Source organism: Hemitrygon akajei, chromosome 10 (assembly GCF_048418815.1).
Source record: "Hemitrygon akajei chromosome 10, sHemAka1.3, whole genome shotgun sequence".
NCBI lineage: Eukaryota > Metazoa > Chordata > Chondrichthyes > Myliobatiformes > Dasyatidae > Hemitrygon > Hemitrygon akajei.
Genome location: NC_133133.1, coordinates 45,670,767 through 45,695,407, shown reverse-complemented (window position 1 = coordinate 45,695,407; position 24,641 = coordinate 45,670,767). Strand labels below are relative to the sequence as shown.

The following is a 24,641-nucleotide window of genomic DNA, read 5'->3' as shown; positions in this document are numbered from 1 at the left end:
TACAGGAGTTGCACTTAGACCTAACCATTCTCAGTTATTTCATCAATGAACTTTCTTCCTTCATAATGTCAGAAGTGGGGATTTTCAACGATTATTACAGCGTTTTCAGTTTTGTTCACTAGTCATTAGCAGTTGAAGCAGTTTGTACCTGCAGAAAAACTTAGACAAAGGCTACTAAGTGCCATGTGGTGTCTTTTCCAATGAGAGGGTCCATCCGCCCAAGATCATAACTGTGGTTAAATCTCACATCTGCATTCCGGGAGTCACCACTGACCTTAAACTCAGTTGAATCAGCTTCATAAAACCATGGCTGCACCAGCAGGATATCCTGTAGTGAGTGGCTCAACTCCAAATATCCCCAGGGTTTTCCACCATTTACAAGGTGCTAAGAGCATGATGGAGTACATTTCACTTACTGAATCAGTTCAACACCATCTAGGACAAAGCACTTTCTTGATTGACACCCCATCAACCAATCCAAACATTAATTCTTTCTAACTTTGCACATAACCTGCAAATGTACTGAGTTACACATGCAGGAAATTCCAGCTGCACCTGCCAAATCTGTAACATCTACCACCAAGAAGTACAAAAGCAACACATTAGAATACAGCAACCTGCAGGTTCCCAGCAAGGCCACAGCCCATTGTGTTCTTTATTGTTGCTGGATTTATCTTGGCTATGGGAATGTATTGTAAATTATAGAAAAAAGAAACTGCCAATACTGGAAATCTAAAACATAAGCAGACCACGTTGAAATGCTCAGCAAGTCAAAAGAAAGAGAAACAGACTTAAGTGCTCAGCAGCTCAGTAGAAAGAGAAGCATCTAACATTTCAAGCTGAAGACCTTTCATTAGATAGAAACATAGAAAATCTACGGCACAATACAGGCCCTTTGGCCCACGATGCTGTGCCAAACATGTACTTACTTTAGAAATTACCTAGGGTTACCCATAGCCCAATATTTTTCTAAGCCCCATGTACCTATCTACGAGTCTCTTAAAACACCCTATCGTATCCGCCTCCACCACCGTCGCCGGCAGCCCATTCCACGCACTCACCACCCTCTGTGTAAAAAAAAACTTACCCCTGACATCTTCTCTATACCTACTTCCAAGCACCTTAAAACTATGTCCTCCTGTGCTAGCCATTTCAGGCATGGGAAAAAGCTTCTGCCCATTCACACGATCAATACCTCTCATTATCTTGTACACCTCTATCAGGTCATCTATCATCTTCCATCACTCTAAGGAGAAGAGGCCGAGTTCACACAACCTATTCTCATAAGGCATGCTCCCCAAACCAGGCAATATCCTTGTAAATCTCCTCTGCACCCTTTCTATAGTTTCCACATCCTTCCGATGCTATGGAAGATCTAAGGCACCTTCTTAAGATAGATAGATAGATAGATAGATACTTTATTCATCCCCATGGGGAAATTCAACATTTTTTCCAGTGTCCCATACACTTGTTATAGCAAAAACTCATTACATACAATACTTAACTCAGTAATAATATGATATGCATCTAAATCACTAACTCAAAAAGCATTAATAATAGCTTTAAAAAAAGTTCTTAAGTCCTGGCAGTTGAATTGTAAAGCCTAATGGCATTGGGGAGTATTGACCTCTTCATCCTGTCTGAGGAGCATTGCATCGACAGTAACCTGTCGCTGAAACTGCTTCTCTGTCTCTGGATGGTGCTATGTAGAGGATGTTCAGGACAGTCAGGGAAGGTCAATAAATGCTGAGGTTGTAGGTGATGCCCAGATACTGAAAACAAATGAATAAATACAGGGTATGCTATAGTTATTTTGCCTAGGCCACTTGGATAGTTTCTCTTAAACCAGCAAAATCTGCTACTAGGAAAGAAAAAGCAGAAAGTGAATGAGAAGACCAATTCCTACAGGTTCCCCTGTAAATCGCACGCAACCTTTCCTTTGATCACTTTCCAAGATCTGTTTCCCCAGTGATTGTCCCAGGCTGTACTGTCAATAGGATGGGATGGAATTGCATTCTGCATATGGTCTTCAGAGCACATGTATTTTGTGGAGAATATTAAAAAATAAACTCTCCCTTTTGTATGCACATATATCTGATGTGTACTTGAAGGATAGAAGAACTATGATTAGAGTTTATAGATCATTTATGGAACTAAAATGTAATTTATGTAGGAAGAAGGTACAGGAGCCCCAGGTTCCACACCACCAGGTTCAGGGACAGTTGTTACCCCACAACCATTGGGCTCAAGTTATCAGAGGGGATAACTTCACTCAGCTTCACTCACCCCAATGCTGAATAGTTCTCATTAACTATGAACTCATTTTCAAGATCTCTTCATCTCATGTTCTTTATTTGTTGTTAATTTATTATTATTATTATTATTATTATTACTATTTATTTTTGTATTTGCACTGTTTGTTGTTTTTTGTACGTTGGTTGTTTGTCCATCCTGTTGAGTGCAGCCTTTCATTGGCTCTATTGTGTTTCTTGTATTTACTGTAAATGCCTGCAAGAAAATGAATCTCAGGGTTGTATATGATGTCATATATATACTTTGATAATAAATTTCCTTTGAACTTGAACTTTTTTGAATTTTATAAAAACATTCACAGTTGGAAACTCAGTATGAAACTCAAGTCTCTCTTGTTTCTCTTACTTTCCAATAGTTAAAATGTGGTGCTTGTGGTGCCATTGGACACATGAGAACCAATAAGTTTTGTCCTTTGTATTACCAAACAAATGCTCCTCCAAGTAACCCTGTTGCTATGACTGAAGAACAAGAAGAGGAGCTTGAAAAGACTGTTATACCGAATGATAATGAGGAACTTATCAAAGTAGAAGGAACCAAAATCGTTCTTGGCAAACAGCTCATTGAGAGGTAAGTAAGAAGTTGTGATTTAACATGAAAGCAAGAGACGAATTCTATGTAGATCAAATCTTCCAAGGCAGTATTTACAAACAAAATTAAGTATTTAACAAAACTGTTTGTGGCAGCTTTGTGGACCTTGATTCAAGACTACAGGCCCTCTTTAAGTCATGAAATGTACTTTAAAAGTGCTTTCACTTAATGGAATTTCTCACTCTCTCTCTTTCCAGATCACTTCCTCTGTTCAGTGCTCCCAGACCTAGGAGAGCCTCGTATCAGTGTTATATCCCATTCCTTAAGACTGCACGTGGTCTCACTTTTTACTATGTTCTAAGGCCCTGAACTCCATTTCAGATCTTTTGTGCCAGTACTTATGGTTGGTTAGGTGAACTTTGTATGGTCATGAGCATTATATTAGTTAATTATACTGCCAAAAAAATCACTTAAATAAAAATAGGAAACATTGGATGTAGTTACTAAATCAGAATCAGGTTTATTATCACCGGCATGTGATGTGAAATTTATTAGCAGCAGCAGTTCAATTCAATACATAATCTAGCAGAGAGAGAAAAATAATAATAAATAATATAAAACATTATAATAAATAAGTAAATCAATTACATATATTGAATAGATTATTTAAAAATGTGCAAAAACAGAAATACTGTATATTTTTTAAAAAGTGAGGTAGTGTCCATGGATAATGGATTAATTGTTAGCTTTGGATCAGAGCTATTGTTTTGCTTACTTTTTAAAATATTTCTATTAATGTCATTTGAATGCAGACATTCTGATTCCAGCATTTTGAAGCTCATTCTGCATGACTCCTAAATATTTGCTTTTTATTTTAAAAATTATTTTAAAGTCATTTTAAATTATTTTTAAAACCTTTACCTTATCTTTTAAAACTACACCAGAATATTTCATTAGAAGAATTGTGTGTCTCTTCACATTCTTTAGTAGAGTGTTTCTAATAGTCATTATTTATGTTTAGGTATATTCATAATGGAGAGGTTGGTAGATGTTCATGAAATCAAAGAAGTGGTTACTACAGAAAGTGGTGCATGTAGGTGAAAGCAGTTGTGACCTTGTTGAATTGTGGCCCAGGCACAGGGGCTGAATGGTCGTCTTGTATTATTTGAACTTGTATTTTGCGCTTTCACTGTTGCACATGAAATATTTCTAAGTCTACTTAATACAGTTGGTGATGTGCTTTAGCAAAGTTTTTCCTGACATCTAAATTGTGGCACAATTAATTTTGCATCTTGTTTTCTGAAGCTTATCCTTTCTGTAATATTATTTTATTCTCTGTTCATTCAGTGCAGATGAAGTACGCAGGAAATCTTTGGTTCTCAAATTCCCCAAACAACAGCTTCCTCCAAAACGCCGCAGAAGGGTAGGAACTACCGTCCATTGTGATTACCTAAATGTAAGTGCTATTTTCACCTCTACTGCCTTCTGAAGTATAGCTAGTGCTGTCTGAGCCAGTTTTGAAACAATTACAGAATTATTTGAGGATTTAAAACAGCCTTAGAATAGCAGATAAAATTACTGTAATTTCAATTCAAGAAATGAAACTATATTTCTTCAATATTCCTAATGGTTTGCTCTTAACACTTTATTTATTGTTATCCAAAATAGGAACTTGCTGTGAATGCATTCAGAAAAAATATTTGATTTGCTGATTTAATCTGCTTCCCTTTACAGTAAAATAATTTGCTTTGGTTTTAGCATAGTTAACCTCAAAGCTCAGTGAACAGATAGGTGAAGAATTTGGAAATGTGAATGAAAGTTTATTATCAGCAAAGACTTTGAAGGGGATTTTAAAATTTTACATTGCCTCAGGTTAAGATCTAGGAAAATACTCAAGTGCAATACTTTAGCTGAAGTGTCATTTAAAGTATGAAATGAGCAGCATACATGACAGGTGAATGAAGGAAATTGGCTGAGATAGAGTTGAAAGAAACATCTGGAGTCAATTCAGACAAGCCCATTGAAGAGTTTTTGAATGAGGTACGGAATTTAAATTCAGAATATTTAATAGATTGAGCAGACAGTGAACACAATGGGTGAATTTATTATGCTTTGTGTCTGATGGACCATTGAGAGGTGCGGGGGAGAAGAATAGGAAGTCCAGTAATGATTTGAGTGGTAGTGATGATGATGAGATCTGCAAGATGTGATTAACTGGTGAGAATTATTCAGGTACTGTCTGATTTTTTTTTCTTGGTTTTATTTAGAATTCTTGATATTGAAAAATATTGATTTTTGCTTTTACTTTCCCTTTTAAGAGACCTCACAAATCCATTCACAGAAGACGAACAGACCCAATGGTAACCCTGTCAAGCATACTGGAAGGAATTATCAATGACATGAGAGACCTAGTAAATGTGAGACTTCCAAGATATTATTTAATTTAACCTTAGCAGCAGGAAGGGCAAGCTGAAATATGAGATCATTCACTTCAGGCTGATCTGATGAAAGTTTTTTTTCCCATTTGTTTAAATCTGTTTTTGGCAGTTTGGTGAACTTTGATCCAGTTCCTTGTGGACTTGGATGTATTGCTCAAAAGGTTTAAAATTGATGATAGTAGATACTAGTTTGAGATCAGTGGTTCATAAAACTTGATCTTTGAGCCTTCTTGTGATAACATCCACTGTAAATACAACCCTTTGGACCATCTGTTAACCTGTTGCATGATACTGTAGTGATGTACTACATACAGAGCTAGAAACAATGACACACAGTCGGTAAGTCATTTCGAGACTAGTTTATCCAAACTTCGTGGCGCTGGCTTTTAATCCCTAGTTCCCACCCTCTCCTGGTGGAAATCACGTCAGAGGTGCATTACCAAAGTCTCTCCCCGTGCGCGGGCTATTTGTGAGCTGGTTCACCTGCACAGAAAGTGGGTCGCCACAATACCATTCTATGCCAGTTTTCTTATTAAGTTTTAAGCAGCTGTATCAACAGATAATGTTCAGATAAGAGAGACAATTTAATTTCATTGTATTCTTTGTACTAATTTGTTCTCTTTCTTTGCCAGACTTATCCATTTCACACTCCAGTTAATGCAAAGGTTGTGAAAGATTATTATAAAATCATCACAAAACCAATGGACTTGCAGACCTTGAGAGAGAATGTCCGCAAAAGAATGTGCCATTCGCGGGAAGAGTTCCGAGAGCAAATAGAACTTATTGTTAAAAACTGTGCTACTTATAATGGTGAGAATTGTAACTTAATTTTAAATTCAAAACTGCAAATTGTATTCTAAAGTACTTGTGTTTCTAGATGTTTTCTAGAATCTGCTTATCTGCAATACTAAAGTAGTAATATTAGTGGAGTAGTAATAGAGTAACAAATAGTGGAATGGATGAACACACACAGAACAGTTGGAATTCAGTTTTGTAAAAACAAAAGTAAAATGAGAATGAGGAAAGGAAAATAACTTTAAACCGATATTTTATAAACAGACCAAAAGAGCAAAGTAATCCTGTACAGAATATACTTCGTAAAAACTGGCGGTGCAATTAGATAGTATCATAAATGAATCGAATAGACCTCTTTAAAGTACAATGTTCAACTAATAAAGATCTCGGACCATGTTTGAAATAATTTGTCCATTTTTGGGGACTTGAGTAGATGAAGTACTTTAATAAATGTGAGATTCGTCTGCTAGGATTCTATGTCAGGAACTTGTTGTGAAGAAAGGGGTTAAATATTAAAGCCTTATACATTTGATTGAGATAGTTAAGTGATTATCATAAATATGATTATAAAGGGTTGTATGGTATTTTTTCAACAGATTGATGAAACAGTAATATGAAGGTACACATTCTTTGTAGCATGGTAATTACACAGTTGAAATGCTAAAGCTTATTCTAGATATTCACTGAATGAAAATTAATTGCTTGAAAAGGAGACTACAAGAGGAGATACAAGTGGGAGATTTTACTTGAACTGTAGTGTTCATGTGAAGACAACCTGAGACACAGACTTCAAGGGCTCATTAGAGATTTTATATGTTCGTGACTTGGTTAGTTTTGTGAGGAAGATACAATTGTGGGGGTAGTAAACATCTTGGTATAATGCCACTGAAGCAATTTATGCAATGGTTCCACTAAGCACTAGGTTTATCTCTCCAGGTCCAAAGCATCCTCTGACCCAAATTGCCCAGAGTATGGTGGACCTTTGTGACATGAAATTCAAAGAGGTGAGTCATGATATTTCATAAAGCACAAAACTACAAATTCTGTAAATCTGAAATAAAAACAGAACATTTGAGAGATAGTCAGCAGGTTAGGGAGTATCTGAGAAGGAAGATCATAACTGGGAATGTTAGAAACTGCTCTAATCTTTCTCAAGATTCACCTGAAATATTTATTCTGATCTCTGTCCATAGAATTTGCCTAAGCTGCTGAGTATTTTCAGCATATTCTGTTTTTATTTGAGATTTAGCACATCTACATTTGGTTATTCTGTATAATTTTTTTTCCTCATTACAACCTAGCTGTGTGTTTGACCACCCCACCCCCACTTGTACTGTTTAAAATGAGAATGCTAAAATGTATAAAAGAGTGAGTTGAAATTGGAAGTATGTATGAGAGCTGTGCTCCATGTGTTACTTTTCTGAAGGAATCTTAGATTAGGGATTGATTTATTATTATCACATCTACCGAGTTATCGTGAAAAGCTTTTCTTGCATATTGTTTATATAGATCAGATCATTACACACTACATTGAGATAGAACAAGGTAAGACAATAACAATGCATAATAAAGTGTAACAGCTACAGCGTAAGTCCAGTGCAGGGGAAACAATAAGGTGCAAGCTCATAATACGATAGATAGTGAGGTCAAGAGGACATCTTATTGTATTAGGAAACCATTTGATAGTCAAGTTACAACAGGGTGGAAGCTGCTCTTGAGCCCTTAGTACGTGCTTTTAGGCTTTTGTATCTTCTGCTTGATGGAGTGGGGGAAAGAGAGAATGTCTGCGGTGTTTAGGGTCTTTGATTATGCTGGTTGCTTCACTGAGGCAGCATGAACTATAAGGAGACTCTACAGAAGGTTTCTGTGATTTGCTAAGGTGTATCCCTTAGGATCTGCAGTTTGTCTTTTCTGTTAGGCAGATTATCTTCACTTAAAACTATTTTTCATGTGCAGTTGATAAGAGGATTCTATAAGCGTGTGGAAGGCATTATAAAAGCTGTTGAACAAAATCTTTTAACCCTTTGAAAAACTCATTTGCGCATCTCCCACCAAATGTTGTTATGAAGTATAATCACCATTAAAGATGGTTGTCAGTTTATGCTGATAAGGACATTCATTTACAGAGCATTAGTGTAACCCTCAGGTCCTGTCGGCTACATAAGTCTAGGGAAGACTATCCCTGGCCCCACCAAACGTATGAAGTTGAGGTGCAAAACCTCCTGTTTGTGTGGATGCTGTGTAATGTGTTACCCTGTTACAAATCAGTACCACAAAATAATGGATGATACATCATATAATTTAGCCTTAAAATTGTTAATTTGACTAAAGGGTTAGTAAAGTAAAACAAAAAGAAAAGGCCCTATTTTAATGAAACAGTGCACAAGTTGGAGCTCACGGTTTTCCTTCCACTGGTCCTCCATTGATTCCCTGGGCTTTTTTGACTCCCAGCCCCATTCCAAGTCCACTTTTTTCCGGTGTCTACAACCTCTCCTTTCTGGCACCTTCTCTCCCCATCTTCTGCCGAACAAACGACCCAGATCCTCTTGGTGTAAGGCACACAGCCAGAAAAAACACTCCTCTCATTGGGCAGCTCACGTTCCAAAGTACCCGTTATCTCTAACCATAACCCAAACACTGCTACTACAGAAAGACCATTGCATTAGCAGTGAAACCTTTCACAGGGTGTTACATTAGTTTTACTAATGGCAGATGATGATTGAACGATCAGATTATTATTTAAACGGTAAAAGATCGCAGCAGGCTGCTATGCAGAAGGACTGCTTGGGAGTGCTTGTGCATGAATCGCAGAAGGTTAGCTTGCAGGTGCTGCAGGCTGAAGAAGACAAATGAAATAGAAACACAGAAATATAGAAAACCGACAGCACAATACAGGTCCTTCGGCCCACAAAGCTGTGCCGATCATTTCCTTACCTTACAACTACATAGGCTTACCCATAGCCCTCTATTTTTCTAAGCTCCATGTATCCATCCAGGAGTCTCTCAAAAGACCCTATAGTTTCCGCATCTATCACCGCTGCCAGCAGCCCATTCCACGCACTCACCACTCTCTGCGTGAAACAACTTACCCCTGACATCTCCTCTGTACCTACTTCCAAGCACCTTAAAACCATGTCCTCTCGTACTAGCCATTTCAGCCTTGGGAAAAAGCCTCAGACTATCCACAGGATCAATGCCTCTAATTATCTTGTACACCTCTATCAGGTCACCACTCATCCTCCGTCTCTCCAAGGAGAAAAGGCCGAGTTCACTCAACCTATTCAATAAGGCATGCTCCCCAATCCAGGCAACATCCTTGTAAATCTTCTCTACACCCTTTCTATGATTTCCACGTCTTTCCTGTAGTGAGGTGACCAGAACTCAGCACAGTACTCCAAGTGGGGTCTGACCAAGTTCCTATATACCTGCACCATTACCTCTCAGCTCATAAGCTCCATCCCATGATTGTTGAAGGCCTATGCACCGTATGCCTTCTTAAATACAGAGTCAACCTGCGTAGCAGCTTTGAGTGTCTTATGGACTTGGACCCCAAGATCCCCCTGATCCTCCGCACTGCCAAAAGTCTTGCCATTAATGCTATATTCTGCCATCATATTTGACCTACCAAAATGAGCCACCTCACACTTATCCGGGTTGAACTCCATTTACCACTTCTCAGCCCAGTTATGCATCCTATCAATGTCCCGCTGTAACCTCTGACAGCCCTCCACACTATCCACAACACCCCCACCCTTTGTGTCATCAGCATATTTACTAACCCATCCCTCCAATTCCACATCTAGGTCATTTCTAAAAATCACAAAGAGTAGGGGATCCCAGAACAGATCCCAGAGACACACCACTGGTCACCAACCTCCATTTAGTATAGGAACAGTCTACAACCACTCTTTGCCTTCTGTGGCAAGCCATTTCTGGATCATAAAACAATGTCCCCTTGGATTCCATGCCTCCTTACTTTCTCAGTAAGCCTTGCATGGGGTACCTTATCAAATGCCTTGCTGAAATCCATATAGACTACATCTACGGCTCTACTTTCATCAATGTGTTCAGTCACATCCTCAAAAAATTCAATCAGGCTCATAAGGCATGACCTGCCTTTGACAAAACCATGCTGACTATTCCTAATCATATTATGCCTCTCCAAATGTTCATAAATCCTGCCTCTCAGGATCTTCTCCATCAGCTCACCAACCACTGAAGTAAGACTCACTGGTCTATAATTTCCTGGGCTTTCTCTACTCCCTTTCTGGAGTAAGGGAGCAACATCCGCAACCATCCAAACCTCCAGAACCTCTCCCATCCCCATTGATGATGGAAAGATCATCACCAGAGGCTCAGCAATCTCCTCCCTTGCTTCCCACAGTAGCCTGGGGTATATCTCATCTGGTCCCAGTGGCTTATCCAACTTGATGCTTTCCAAAAGCTCCAGCACATCCTCTTCCTTAATACTACATGCTCAAGCTTTTCAGTCCTCTGCAAGTCATCCCTACAATCGCCAAGATCCTTTTCCGTAATGAATACTGAAGCAAAGTATTAATTAAGTACTTCTGCTATTTCCTCCGGTTCCATACACACTTTTCCACTGTCACACTTGATTGGTCCTATTCGCTCACGTCTTATCCTCTTGCTCTTCACATAATTGTAGAATGCCTTGGGGTTTTCCTTAATCCTCTCCGTCAAGGCCTTTTCACAGCCCTTCTGGCTCTCCTAATTTCATTCTGAAGCTCCTTGCTGCTAGCCTTATAATCTTCTAGATCTCTATTATTACCTAGTTTTTTGAACCTTTCATAAGTTCTTTTCTTCTTGACTAGATTTACAACAGCCTTTGTACACCACAGTTCCTGTACCCTACCGTCCTTTCCCTGTCTCGTTGGAAGGTATCTACACAGAACCCCACGCACGTATCCCCTGAACATTTGCCACATTTCTTCCATACATTTCCCTGAGAACATCTGTTTCCAATTTATGTTTCCAAGTTCCTGCCTGATAGCCTCATATTTTCCCTTCCTCCAATTAAATGTTTCCCTAACTTGTCTGTTCCTATCCCTCTCCAATGCTATAGTAAAGGAGCTAGAAAATGCTCTCCCACTGAGAGACCTTACACCTGACCAGGTTCATTTCCCAATACCAGATCAAGTACAGACTCTCTTCTTGTAGGCTTATTGTGTCAACTTATGTTGGCCTCAATTGCTAGAGGGATTGAATTTAGGAGCATGGAGGTTATACTGCAACTGTACAAGGTACTGGTGAGGCCGCATCTGGAGTACTGCGTGCAGATCTGGTCTCCTCACTTGAGGAAGGATATACTGGCTTTGGAGGTGGTGCAGTGGAGGTTCACCAGATTGATTCCAGAGATGAGAGAGTGGAGAGATTGAGTCACCTGAGACTCTACTCGCTGGAATTCAGAAGGATGAGAGGAGATCTGATAGAAACACATAAAATTATGAAAGGGATAGATAAGATAGAGACAGAAAAATTGTTTCCACTGGTAGGCGAGACTAGAACTTGGGGACATAGCCTCAAGATTTAGGTGAGTAAATTTAAGATGAAGATGAGGAGGGACTGCTTTTCCCAAGGAGTGGTGAATCTGTGAAATTCTCTGCCTAATGAAGCAATAGACAACAGGTGCAGGAGTAGGCCATTCGGCCCTTCAAGCCAGCACCACTATTCAATGTGATCATGGCTGATCATCCACAATCAGTACCCTGTTCCTTCCTTCTCCCCATATCCCTTGACTCCACTATCTTTAAGAGCTCTATCTAACTCTTTCTTGAAAGCATCCAGAGAATTGGCCTCCACTGCCTTTTGAGGCAGAGCATTCCATAGATCCACAACCCTCTGGATGAAAAAGTTTTTCCTCAACTCCATTCTAAATGGCCTACCCCTTTTTCTTGAACTGTGGCCTCTGGTTCTGAACTCCCCCAACATCAGGAACATTTTTCCTGCCTCTAGCGTGTCCAATCCCTTAATAATCTTATATGTTTCAATCAGATCCCCGCTTATCCTTCTAAATTCCAGTGTATACAAGCCCAGTCGCTCCAATCTTTCAACATATGACAGTCCCGCCATCCCGGCAATTAACCTCGTGAACCTACGCTGCACTCCCTCAATAGCAAGAATGTCCTTCCTCAAATTTGGAGACCAAAACTGCACACAATACTCCAGGTGTGGTCTCACCAGGGCCCTGTACAACTGCAGAAGGACCTCTTTGCTCCTATACTCAACTCTCCTTGTTATGAAGGCCAACATGCCATTAGCTTTCTTCACTGCCTGCTGTACCCACATGCTTACTTTCAGTGACTAATGAACAAGGACACCTAGGTCTTGTTGTACTTCCCCTTTTCCTAAATTGACACCATTCAGATAGTAATCTGCTTTCCTGTTCTTGACACCAAAGTGGATAACCTCACATTTATCCACATTAAACTGCATCTGCCCACTCACCCAACCTGTCCAAGTCACCCTGCATTCTCATAACACCCTCCTCACACTAGTCACTGCCTGTCATTCTGAAAGGGACCCATTAATCCCTACTCTTTGTTTCATGTCTGCCAAACAATTTTCTATCCACGTCAGTACCCTACCCCAATACCATGTGCTCTAATTTTGCCCACTAATCTCCTATGTGGGACCTTATCAAAGGCTTCCTGAAAGTCCAGGTACACTACATCCACTGGCTCCATTTTCATAGCTGCATCCTCAAAAAATTCCAGAAGATTAGTCAAGCATGATTTCCCCTTCGTAAATCCATACTGACTTGGACTGATCCTGTTACTGCTATCAAAATGTGCCGCAATTTCATCTTTTATAATTGACTCCAGCATCTTCCCTACCATTGATGTCTGGCTTAACTGGTCTATAATTCCCTGTTTTCTCTCTCCCTCCTTTCTTTAAAAAGTGGGATAGCATTAGCTACCCTCCAATCCACAGGAACTGATCCTGAATCTATAGAACATTGGGAAATGATTACCAATGTGTCCACGATTTCTAGAGCCACCTCCTACAGTACCCTGGGATGCAGACCATCAAGCCCTGGGGATTTATCAGCTTTCAGTCCCATCAGCCTACCCAAAACCACTTTCTGACTAATGTGAATTTCCTTCAGTTCCTCCATTACCCTAGGTCCTCTGGCCACTATTACATCTGGGAGATTGTTTGTGTCTTCCCTAGTGAAGACAGATCCAAAGTACATGTTCAGCTCGTCTGCCATTTCCTTGTTCCCCATAATAAATTCACCCGTTTCTGTCTTCAAAGGCTCAGCTTTGGTCTTAACTGATTTTTTCCTCTTCACATACCTAAAGAAGCTTTTACTATCCTCCTTTATATTATTGGCTAGCTTACCTTCGTACCTCATCTTTTCTCCCCATATTGCCTTTTTAGTTATCTTCTGTTGCTCTTTAAATTTTCCCAATCCTTTGGCTTCCCGCTCATCTTTGCTATGTTATATTTCTCTTTTTATACTGTTCTTGACTTCCCTCGTCAGCCATGGTCACCCCTTACTCCCCTTAGAATTTACTCCCTATTAAGCAGTGGGGGCTACCTCAGTAAATATATTTAAGACAAGATTGGATAGATTTTTGCATGGTAGAGGAATTTGGGTTATGGAGAAAAGGCAGATAGGTGGAGATTGAGTCCATGGTCAGATCAGCCATGATCTTATTGCATGGCCTACTCCTGTTCCTATTACTTATGTTTTTATGTTCTTATGATAAATATTGGCCTGGAGCCCAAGGAGAATTTCCGTTTTTTAAAATTGCACCGTGGATTTTGTTTTTAACATTTACCAGAGGTTACAGAGTGAACATTGGTGTAACTTCCCACTTGAAAGATGGCTGCTGACATTGTAGTACTTGTTTAATGTTGCATAGGATGGTCAACCTACATTTAGAGTTCAAATCTCTGACACAGGGAGCATCTGTTCTGCTCCCTGTCTCCCTCCATTTCCCTCACCTACATGAAAGAAGAGAGTCCATTAGAGTCAGGGATTCAAGTTTCGCCCTGACGCCCACTTCAAAAGTTGATAAGTATACTTTACTGTAACAAATTTTTAACTGCATTTATTAGAAAGAAGATAAACTGGTCCGCCTGGAGAAAGCCATCAATCCTCTTCTAGATGATGATGACCAGGTTGCCTTCTCCTTCATATTGGATAACATTGTCACTCAAAAGATGATGGCAGTAGCAGATGTAAGTCAGAATGTTTATTTGTCTTTTGAAAAGAATACATTAAAATTAAATCATGAGAGTTTTTATGTGTATTGTTAACTATTCTCCTTCCCTCTGTCAGTCCTGGCCCTTCCATCATCCTGTTAATAAGAAGTTTGTTCCTGATTATTACAAAGTAATTACAAATCCAATGGACCTTGAAACATTGAGAAAGGTATGAAAATTAAACTGAATATCTGTTGGAAGTAGCTATGTTAACTTTCTGAATTCTCTAAATTATTTCATATGTTCTTGGCATTGCAGAATATTTCTAAACACAAGTATCAGAATCGTGACTCTTTCCTGCAAGATGTGGAACTTATTTTAACAAACAGCATCAAATATAATGGTAAATATATGACTTGTCTGTTCCTGACTCATTGCCAGTAATGCAGGTTCAATCCTGACACTGGGTGCTGTTTGTGTGGAGTTTCCCTGAGAGTTTGTGGATTTCTTCAGTTGGGTTTTCACCCACATCTGAAAAACGCTTGTTTGGATGGTGTAAATTGCCCCTAGTGTATAAGTGAGGGGTAGAATCTAGTGGGTGGTTGTTGGGAATGTGGGAGATAATAAAAATTAGTGTTATAATAGGTATTTAGTTGACAATGTTCTAGGGTCTAATTCTGTGATTCTTTTCTCCATATCTTTATGATGTAATATTTTCTATTTTTACAATGGAAATTTGTACATGAAATTGGACTAAGTGGTAAATAATAAAACTTTACCCATGATAGGTGGTAGTTCTATGGAAAATTTTGAGTTTGCTTGTTCGAGCTTGTTCAAAAACCATCAGTAGAACTTACTATTTCTCTTTTCACTTACAGGCACAGATAGTCCATACACGAAAACGGGCCAGGAGATTGTGAGTGTCTGCCACCAAACGTTGGCCGAGGTAGAAATTTTCAAAAATCCTTCATTTAAACCTTGGTTTCATTTTCAGAGTTCATTACTGAGTGGAATAAACATCAGTAAAATAATAAATAGACTGTATAAAAGTCATAACAGTTTTTTTTTAAATCATTAATTGCATGGTTTATGGGTGGGACTTTATTGGTATTCTGTGTTTTTGGTTGTTTTAGATGTTCCCTTTGCAAATTTCATTCTTGTGATTTTCACTTTATGGGGGTTCCAGATTTTTCCCCCCGTGTAGTATTCCTAAAAGGGAAAGTGTGGGGATTGTTTTACTATTGTAACATGTACCAAGATACAGCAGAAAATTTTTGTTTCCATGTCACTCATAAAGATAATTTCAAAACATCAACAAGCCAGTACAAGGGACAAATAAGAGGATGCACAATATAGTGTTACAGTAACAGAGAAAGTAGACAAAAAGGTGCAAGGTACATGATGAGGTAGATTGTGAGGTCAGGAGTTTTATAAGGATGTTGTCTTTGAGCTTGGTAGTGTGTTTTCAAGCTTTTATATTTTCTGCCCAACAGAGTGGGATAAAAAAAGAGAATGTCTGTGGTGTGAGGGAACTTTGATAATTCCCGAAGCAGCAGGAAGTGTAGACAAAGTCCTTTGAGGGGAAGTTGGTTTGGGTGGGTAGTGTCTGTTTGGCTGGGTAGTGTCTGTTTGATAATCCTTGAAAAATACTTGAAACAACAAATATTAACAATATTCATAAGTAGGGTGCTCAAGTGAAATTGATCTTTTATGACCTCATTTATGTATGATTTGTTTTGTTTTGCATACTACAGGATATTTACAATTATTTTGAAATTAAGTTAACTCTCTGTAGTTTTCAAATAGAATTATTTGACTGAAATCTTTTGAGTGTTTCCATATAAAATACTCAGAATTCACAATAATATCTGATATATGAAATATAAATCACAAAAAAACATAAAAGTTCAGAGGAATAAAACACATGCATGGCAACAACATGACAACTTTACCCCACATCATTAAGTCTCTTGATTCTGATGTGAAGTTGTAATTAGTAATTGATGAGAACTCCCTTTTAATTGATGTAATTGTTTTATAAATGCTATCGATTTGATACAAGTGAAATGGTTATAGTTGAGGTTAGATCTTCTATCACTGATCTTTGCATTTCTCTTTAATTTTTATTTTTCCATTCTTTAAAAACAATAGTATGATGAACATTTGACTCAACTGGAAAAAGATATTGCTTCTGCCAAGGAGGCTGCTCTCGATGCTGCAGAGTTTGATGGTCTTGATCCCCTGACCCCAGGGCCTCACACTCCACAGGTCAGTCCTGAAACAAGCGGATGGATATAATATAACTCAAGTATGCATGGTATGAGACAATGGTTATAATGTTTCTCTCAACTTGGTTCGTTCACAGTGTGTTATTGTTGTCATGGCAAGGTCAAGATGGGAAATATTTTGCCTGCTTTAGCTTTTCCAGTTGGCCTTTCAGCTGCAAGGTTTTTGTTCTGTTTTTGTAGTTCTACTACTTTTCAGAAAAATTGTGACCTTCACCAAGAATTCTGTAATAGCTTAAGTCCAAGTACTGAAGTACTGTCATGGTTAGCACAATACTTTACAGTAGAGGTGACCCCGGATCAATTCCCACCACTGCCTGTAGGCAGTTACTACGTTTTCACCTTGACTGTGTGGCTTTCCTCTGAGTGCTCTGGTTTTCTCCCACAATCCAAAGACATACCGGTTGGTAGGTTAATTGGTCATTGTAAATTGTCCCGTGATTAGGCTCTGATTAAATTGGGGGTTGCTGGGCATTGTTCTGCACTGCATCTCAATCAACCATTCAATAAACAAATGGATTCAGTTACAATTCTGGTATGATTTGAAATCTTCTGATAATTTTGAGAATAGTTCAAAACCAAGCTACATTTTAAAAAATGGTAGATTAAACTATTAAAGATCAGCATAGTTAAAATTTTCACCAAATCTTCAAGTACTACTTAGCTGTTTCTAATTTTTCTAAAAACAGTTCTTTAATAAAATAATTTGTTTTATTTAGAAGTGTATGATTATAATGGACAGAATCTAAATGTAAACAACAATTTAACTTGAATTAGGAATGAAAATGAGAAAGTAAGACCATAAGATATACATAGGAACAGAATTAGGCTATTTGGCCCATTGAGTCTGCTCTGCCATTTCATCATGTCTGATCCATTTTCCCTTTTAGCCCCAATCTCCCTGTATGCCTCCATGCTCTACTAATCAAGAATCAACCACTGCCTTAAATGTAACCATTGACTTGGCCTTCACAGCTGCCTTTAAAAACCAAAATATATTGATTAGCTTATCTTCGTATTCCATCTTTTCCTTATTGCATTTTCAGTTGCCTTTTGATTCTCTAACTTCCCACTAACTTTTACTCTATAACTCTCTTTGGCTGTTATGTTGGCTTTGACTTCTGATGTTGTCTTTTTCTTTGGGATGTATGTATCCTATGTCTTCCGAATTGTTTCCAGAAATTTCAGCCATTGCTGCTCTGCCATTATCCCTGCTGATGTGCTTTTCCAATCAGTTCTGGCTAACTCCTCTCTCATGCCCCTGTAATTCTCTTTGCTCCATTGTGATATGCATACATCTGAAAATATCTCCTCCTGAAATTTCAGGGTGAATTCTATCATATTATGATCACTTGTCACTAGTGTTCCCTTACTTTAAGCTCTCTAATGAATTCCGGTTCATTGCACAGCACTAAATCCAGAATAGCTGATCAAGATTCAATATTCATTTATTATCAAAGAATACATAAATTATACAACCGTGAGATTTGCTTGCTCACAGGTAGCAACAAAGCAAGAAATCCAAAAGAACCCAATTAAAGAAAAAAATAATAAAAATAAAAAATAAAAGACCAACACATGATGCGCAAGAGAAAGAAAAAATATATAAAAATCATGCAAACAATTGAAGCAAACAACAATGTTCTGAACCAAAATTGTCCTCCAATACAAATGCCAGAGTAGGCCCAAAGCCTCGCTTATCAGGTCATCATACTATTGGACACAGAGCACAGCAACCGGGGCAGTCTTCATAGCCTCTGCGCCATGGAAAGAGCAATTGAAATTGGCTCTTGTCTCAACCAACAACCTGTCTTTTCAGTCTTTCTGGACCAGTGTTGATGACCCAATGATGGGTCAGCAAGAGACTCCGAGCCCTGGAGAATGGAGTGAAGATTACGGAGAGCAAGTGAAATCGACTCACCTCCAATCTGGGCTAGCGTTTAAATTGTCTAGACAGTGCACTGTACCCTACACTGGGACCCAACTGCAGCAAAAGGCTTTGGGTCTAAACCACACTATCCAGTGACTCGTTCCAGGCCCAGCCCAAAACCACTCTGAAGCTCTTCAGATCAGCTGGGCGCTCAGAGCAATCCAACCTCACACCTGGGCCAGTTGAACAGGCATTGGAACTTCTCTGCTCAGACCCCGACTTCTTTCCGCACCCAGAGCGATCCAAGCTCGCACCTAGGCCAGTTGAATGAGCCATACATCTTCTCTACCCGGGCCCCAACTTATTCTGGCGCCCAGAGTGATGCAACCTCGTACCTGGGCCAGCTGTACAGGCATCGGAACTTCATCTGCAGTGATTCTGCAACACCCCATAAACTCACCTCGCCATCGCTTGCCCCTTTAGTTTGCAGTGATAATTTAACACAACTCACAACAGAAAATGTATTTTTAGTGATGTTTTTTGTTAGATCCCCTAGTGGGCTCAACCACATGTTGCTCCAAAAAGCCATCTTGTAGGCAGTCTCCATGTTCCTGCTCTTAGGATCCAGCACCAACCTGATTTTCACAATCTATCTGCATACTGAAATTCCCCATGACTATTGTAACATTGTCCATTTGGCATGCATTTCCTAGCTCTTATTGTAATTTGTAGACCACATCTTTATTATTGTTTGGGGGTCTGTATTCAAGTCCCATTAGGGTCTTTTTAACTTTGCAGTTCCTTAGCTCTACCCACAAAGATTCTGCACCTTCTGATCCTGTATCACCTCTTTCTAATGATTGAACTTCGTTTTTCACCAACACAGCAACGCCAACCACTCTGTCTACCTGCCTGACCTTTCGATACTGTGTGTATCCTTGGACATTAAGCTCCCAGTTTATTCTTCTTTCAGTCATGATTCAGTGAAGCCCACAGCATCATATATGTCAATCTGTAACTGTGTTACAAGTTCATCTACCTTACTCCATATACTGTATGCATTCAAATAAAACAACTTCAGTCCTGTATTCACCCATTTCGATTTTGTCTGTCTTCTACGTTGCAACTGATCCTGTTGACGGCAGTTTTGTTCTGTCATCTGTCTCTCCTTGCTAGCAGTCTCACTGCACACTGCCTCTGTTTGTAAACCAACTATGCCATCCTCAGCATTATCACTCTGGTTCCCATTCCCCTGCCAAATTAGTTCAAATCCTCCCAAACAGCTCTAGCAAACCTGCCCGTAAGGATATAACCTGTCCCTATGCACCAGTTTGTCAGCCATGTATTCATCTGCCAAGTTACCCTATTTTTGCCCTCACTGGCACATGGCACAGTGAGCAATCCAGAGGTTGCTACCCTGGATGTCCTTTTTTTTTTAGCTTTCTAGCTCTCTATAAGACCATAAGATATAGGAGCAGAAGTAGGCCATTTGGCCCATCAAGTCTGCTCTGTCATTCAATCATGGGCTGATCCAATTCTTCCAGTACCCCCACTCCCCTGCCTTCTCCCCATACCCTTTGATGCCTGGGCTAATTAAGAACCTATCTATTTCTGCCTTAAATGCACCTAGTGACTTGGCCTCCACAGCCGCTCATGGCAACGAATTCCACAGATTTCTCTGCATCTTTGTTCTAAATGGACGTCCTTCAACCCTGAAGTCATGTCCCAGACTCCCCTACCATGGGATATAACTTTGCCATATCTAATCTGTTCAGGTCTTTTAACATCTGGAGTGTTTCTGAGAGATGCCCCCTCATTCTCCTGAACTCCAGGGAATACAGCCAGACATTCCTCGTACGGTAACCCTTTCATTCCTGGAATCATTCTCATGAGTCTCCCTTCAGGACCTCCTCATCTTTCCTACCTATGTCATTGGTGCCAATATGTACCAAGACTTCTGGCTGCTCACCCTCTCCCTTTAGAATGCTGTAGACCCAACCTGAGATATCCCCGACCTTGGCAACTGGGAAGCAACATACCATCTTGGTGTGTCTATTGTGCCCACAGAATCTTGCCACTGTTTCTCTGATGATTGAATCTCCTGTCAGCACCACAGTCCTTTTCTCCTCTGTTCTCCAGTGAGCCGGTCACTGCAGCTCCAATGTTAACCAATGCCAAGTACAGATAAAGTACCGAAATTAACCAATGAGAAGTATGGATAGAGTGCACTCAGTCACATTTCTGTGTCTTAAGTTGCAAAAACATTATAGATATTTCTAATGCAGACTCTTTAAATATTTACAGCATCACCTTGAAGGAAAGTTAATGAGGTTGCATTTAGAAATTCTTAAAGGCAGGATTTCAATCTGTTGTTTATTAGTCAAAATTGATCATTTTTTGCAGACTTGTATTTCCTTCATCAAAGCTGAAGTTTCTTCATTAAAATAATCTCTTCAACCAAAGAAATTTAACTTCCTTTGCATTGACTTGAGACTTTCCTATCAGTATGTCAAGTTTCACATGTGTTTGTTTTGTAGGGACACTGCCGTGAGGGTAGAGCAAGGACAGGTGAAGAGGAATCTGATGTGGATGTTGAAGGTTTTGAGGAAGACGATGATGGCAAACCAAAAACACCTGCACCAGCAAGTGACTTTTACCATCCTTTGCATGTAATATTTCATTATAACTATGAATGTTTCATTTGACTTTCTATTACATTTTGTATATTTCTCATTTAACCGTAAATATTTTCTGCCTGTAATAGGAAGTAACTGAGGGAGTATGTGAAATGGAAGATGAGGATGAGATCTCTGTGCCACAGCGTCAGGCAAGTGTATTATATGAAGATTTACTGATGTCCGACGGAGAAGATGAGGATCATAGTGAAGAGGAAGAAGGTGACAATCCATTCTCCTGTAAGTCAGTTACTCCTTGCTCTTTATTGTTTTGACAATTTGAAGCTTTTTGCCATTTGGGGAGTATAGAGACACAGATAGTGGAGCTGCTGTCCTAGAACTCCTGCAGTCTAGTTTCAGTGCAGACATTCAGTGTTGCCTGCATGGAGTTTTGATATTCTCTCTTTGACTGTGTGGATATTGCACTTTTGTCCCACATTCCAAGAACTTTCAGACTGGGAGATTAATTCCTGACTTTAAATTGTCCCTGGTGTGCAGGTGAGTGGTGGAATTTAGGAGTTAAAGGGAATGTAATACAATTAGTATAAATGGGTGTTTGATGCTTGGCACAAATTCTGGGCTGAAGGGATGATTTCCCTGCTGTAAGATGCTATGACTTTGATTTTATAATAACAAATATGGCCACACATGAAAATAGATAATTAGTGCCATATTTAAATTGCTCAGTTCTGACCACTGATGTCAGACTACGATTGCAATGTACTGGATCACTGGCCCCATTGAACTTGAGTCTTGAAAAGTCACCAACCAGTCCTGGTCTCTCTATCAACCTTCTCTTCTAATTAGCCAATTAGTTAATTGAAGTAAGTTATACTTACCACAGGTTTCTACATCTTGTCTGCAGTTCTGCACAATTAATTTTCTTAATGAAAATAAGTCCCTGGTTCCATAGGGCCAGAACCTTCTTGAGAGTATTTTTAGTCTATCCGTGTTAGAACATGGAATGTGGAACAGTACAGGACAAAAACAGGCCTTTCGGCCCACTAAGTTGTGCTGAACAAATAAATTAGTAATCAAATGGCCAACTCTCTGCTTTGTCTACACAATGTCCATATCCTTCCATGTTCCTCACATTCATGTGCCTATTTAAATACCTCTTAAAAGTCTACTGTATCTGGCTCTATCACCAGCCCAGGTAGCACATTCCAGACACCTACCATTCTCTGTGTATTTTTTAAAAAATCCTTACCCTCACATCTACTTTAAAATTATCCCCTCTCACTTTAACTGCATACCCTCTGGTTTTAAGCATTTCAACCCTTTGGAAAAGATACTGTCTGTCCACTTTATCGATGCCTCTCATAATCTTATAAACCTTAATCAGATCTCCCCTCAGCCTCCACCACTCCAGAGGAAACAATCCAAGTTTGTCCAACCTCTCGTTATAGCATGTGCCCTATAATCCAGGCAGCCTTCTGGAAAGCATCTTCTGCACCCTCTCCAAAGCTTCAACATCCTTCCTATAACGGGGTATCCAGATCTGTATGTAATATTCCAGGTGCAGCCTAACCAGAGTTTTATAAACCTACAACATAATTTCCTGATTTTTGCACTTTGTGCCTCAACTAGCAAAGGCAAGCATGCCATATACTTACTTAACCCTCTTATCAAATATGTACCTGCTTTCAGGGAGCTATGAACTCGGATCCCAAGATCTCTGCACTCCTCAGGTTCTTGCCTTAAAGCAGTACTGTCTCTTTACATTGCACCTATCAAAGTGCATCACTTGACATTTTGCTGAGTTAAACTCCATCTGCCATTTCTCTGCCAATATCTACATCTGATCGATATCCTGCTGCATTCTTTGCCAGTTATTTATGCGATCAACACCTTCAATCTTCATATCATCTGCAAACTTACAAACCCACCCATTTAAATGTAACCCTCTCACCAGGGCTTGTATACAAACTTGGCTCATTAGCTAACACTGCTAATAGCCACATGACTCAGTGATGAGAAGGCCACCTTTCATAAACTATATGTCTAGGGTTGGTATGATTTGGGGTGAAACCAAGCAGGAAAGTTGGGATGTTCTGATTAAGGAGCATTGATTGCAGAGAATGCTGTGTAAATACTGCTCACACACAATTATCGGTTGTCAGGAAATGACAGAATGTACACCAGTATAAAATTATAAAGAAAATATATTTACCAATTTTTCAACTTTATATTGAACAGTTAATAGGAAAAAAATGATAAAAAGGGCCCAGTCTAAATGTGCACATAAACATTGGAGCTCATTTTTTTAGTAGCTGGGCGAATCACGTTGTTTACAACACTGAATCCCCATCACCAGTCGCAGAACCTCCCTTCGTCTCACAAAGCACTCCTTGCATTAGGGTCTCCCCTTGGGATGGGACTCTCCAGGGGCTTTCCCTGGTACTCTTCTCTCTGCTCCTCCCACCAAAAGACCCCATACTGACTACTGTCCTCCTGAAAACTCTTACTGCCCAGCTCTCTAGAACCTTCTCTCACATCCCACTGGGTAGAAAGTTACAACATGTACCCAGATAGTCCTGATGGGCTGACTCAACATTCCTAAGTTGGGCAACATGGCTCCTTACCTTTAGCTGAAGCCAAAACACTCTTACTAGTAGGACACTATTTTACAGAAAGCTGCTAAAATAAAAATACCTCTCAGCATAGCAGTAGAAGTCTTACCCAGGGCATTGCATACATTTTTATCCAGGTCATTTATATTCATCTCAGAAAGTAGAGGTCTCAGTAAAGATCCCTGCCAGAACACCACTAATTGCAAACCTCCAGCTAGAATAAGTCTCTTCGACCACTACCCTCTGTCTTCCGTGAGCAAGTAAGTTCTGAATCCAAACGTCTAATTCACCATTGATCCCGTGCATATTCAAGTTTAAATTCAGTTTATTGTCATTCAGCTGTGCACATGTATACCACCAAATTGAGCAATATTTCTCTGGACCAAGGTGCACAACACAGTACATTCAACTCACACACTTAAAATAATATTACCATAAATAAATTAACAAATAATAGGTGCATCTATCATACAAGTTTAAAAAGTAAACAGTATAGCACTGGTGGTGTTTCATATGAGATGAGACATGGGTGGTGGCAGGGGGTTCACTAGTCTTACGGCCAGGGAAAGAAGCTGCTTCTCATCCTAACTATTCTTGTCTTAATTCTATAAGACCTCCTGCCTAATAGTAGGGTGTCAGAGAGATTGTTGGCCTGATGGAAGGGATCATTGACAATGCTAAGCACCCTGTACACACACAGCACTCCTGATAAATATCTTGATGGGTTGGACAGAGACCCAGTGATCCTCTCAACAGTCCTCGCAATCTTTTGTAGGGACTTATGGTCAGATGCTTGGCAATTTCTGTACCAGATGGTGATGCAGCTAGCCAGAACACTCTCAATGGTACTCCTATAAAAATTGGTTAAAGTGGGAGGGGGGAGTGGTGAGTCTCACTCACCTCAATCTCCTCAGGAAGTGGAGATGCTGCCATGCTTTCTTGACTAAAGAGGTGGTGTTGAGTTACCAGGAGAGAAGCATAATCTGATTAGA

At 39.6% G+C, this 24,641-nt stretch overlaps 1 protein-coding gene across 2 annotated transcripts in view; it reads left to right on the top strand.

Annotated features, from left to right (window-relative positions):
• Window positions 1-24,641, top strand: part of taf1 (TAF1 RNA polymerase II, TATA box binding protein (TBP)-associated factor) — a 124,567-nt gene that overhangs the window by 89,706 nt on the left and 10,220 nt on the right. For both annotated transcript variants that reach the window (XM_073058162.1, XM_073058161.1), the window contains 12 exons: window positions 2,669-2,880; window positions 4,189-4,297; window positions 5,160-5,258; window positions 5,912-6,089; window positions 7,011-7,078; window positions 14,160-14,282; window positions 14,383-14,475; window positions 14,565-14,649; window positions 15,125-15,192; window positions 16,398-16,514; window positions 20,939-21,070; window positions 21,166-21,316. In XM_073058162.1, the coding sequence (XP_072914263.1) occupies window positions 2,669-2,880; window positions 4,189-4,297; window positions 5,160-5,258; window positions 5,912-6,089; window positions 7,011-7,078; window positions 14,160-14,282; window positions 14,383-14,475; window positions 14,565-14,649; window positions 15,125-15,192; window positions 16,398-16,514; window positions 20,939-21,070; window positions 21,166-21,316 (1,435 nt within the window). The remainder of the gene's footprint in view (window positions 1-2,668; window positions 2,881-4,188; window positions 4,298-5,159; window positions 5,259-5,911; window positions 6,090-7,010; window positions 7,079-14,159; window positions 14,283-14,382; window positions 14,476-14,564; window positions 14,650-15,124; window positions 15,193-16,397; window positions 16,515-20,938; window positions 21,071-21,165; window positions 21,317-24,641) is intronic.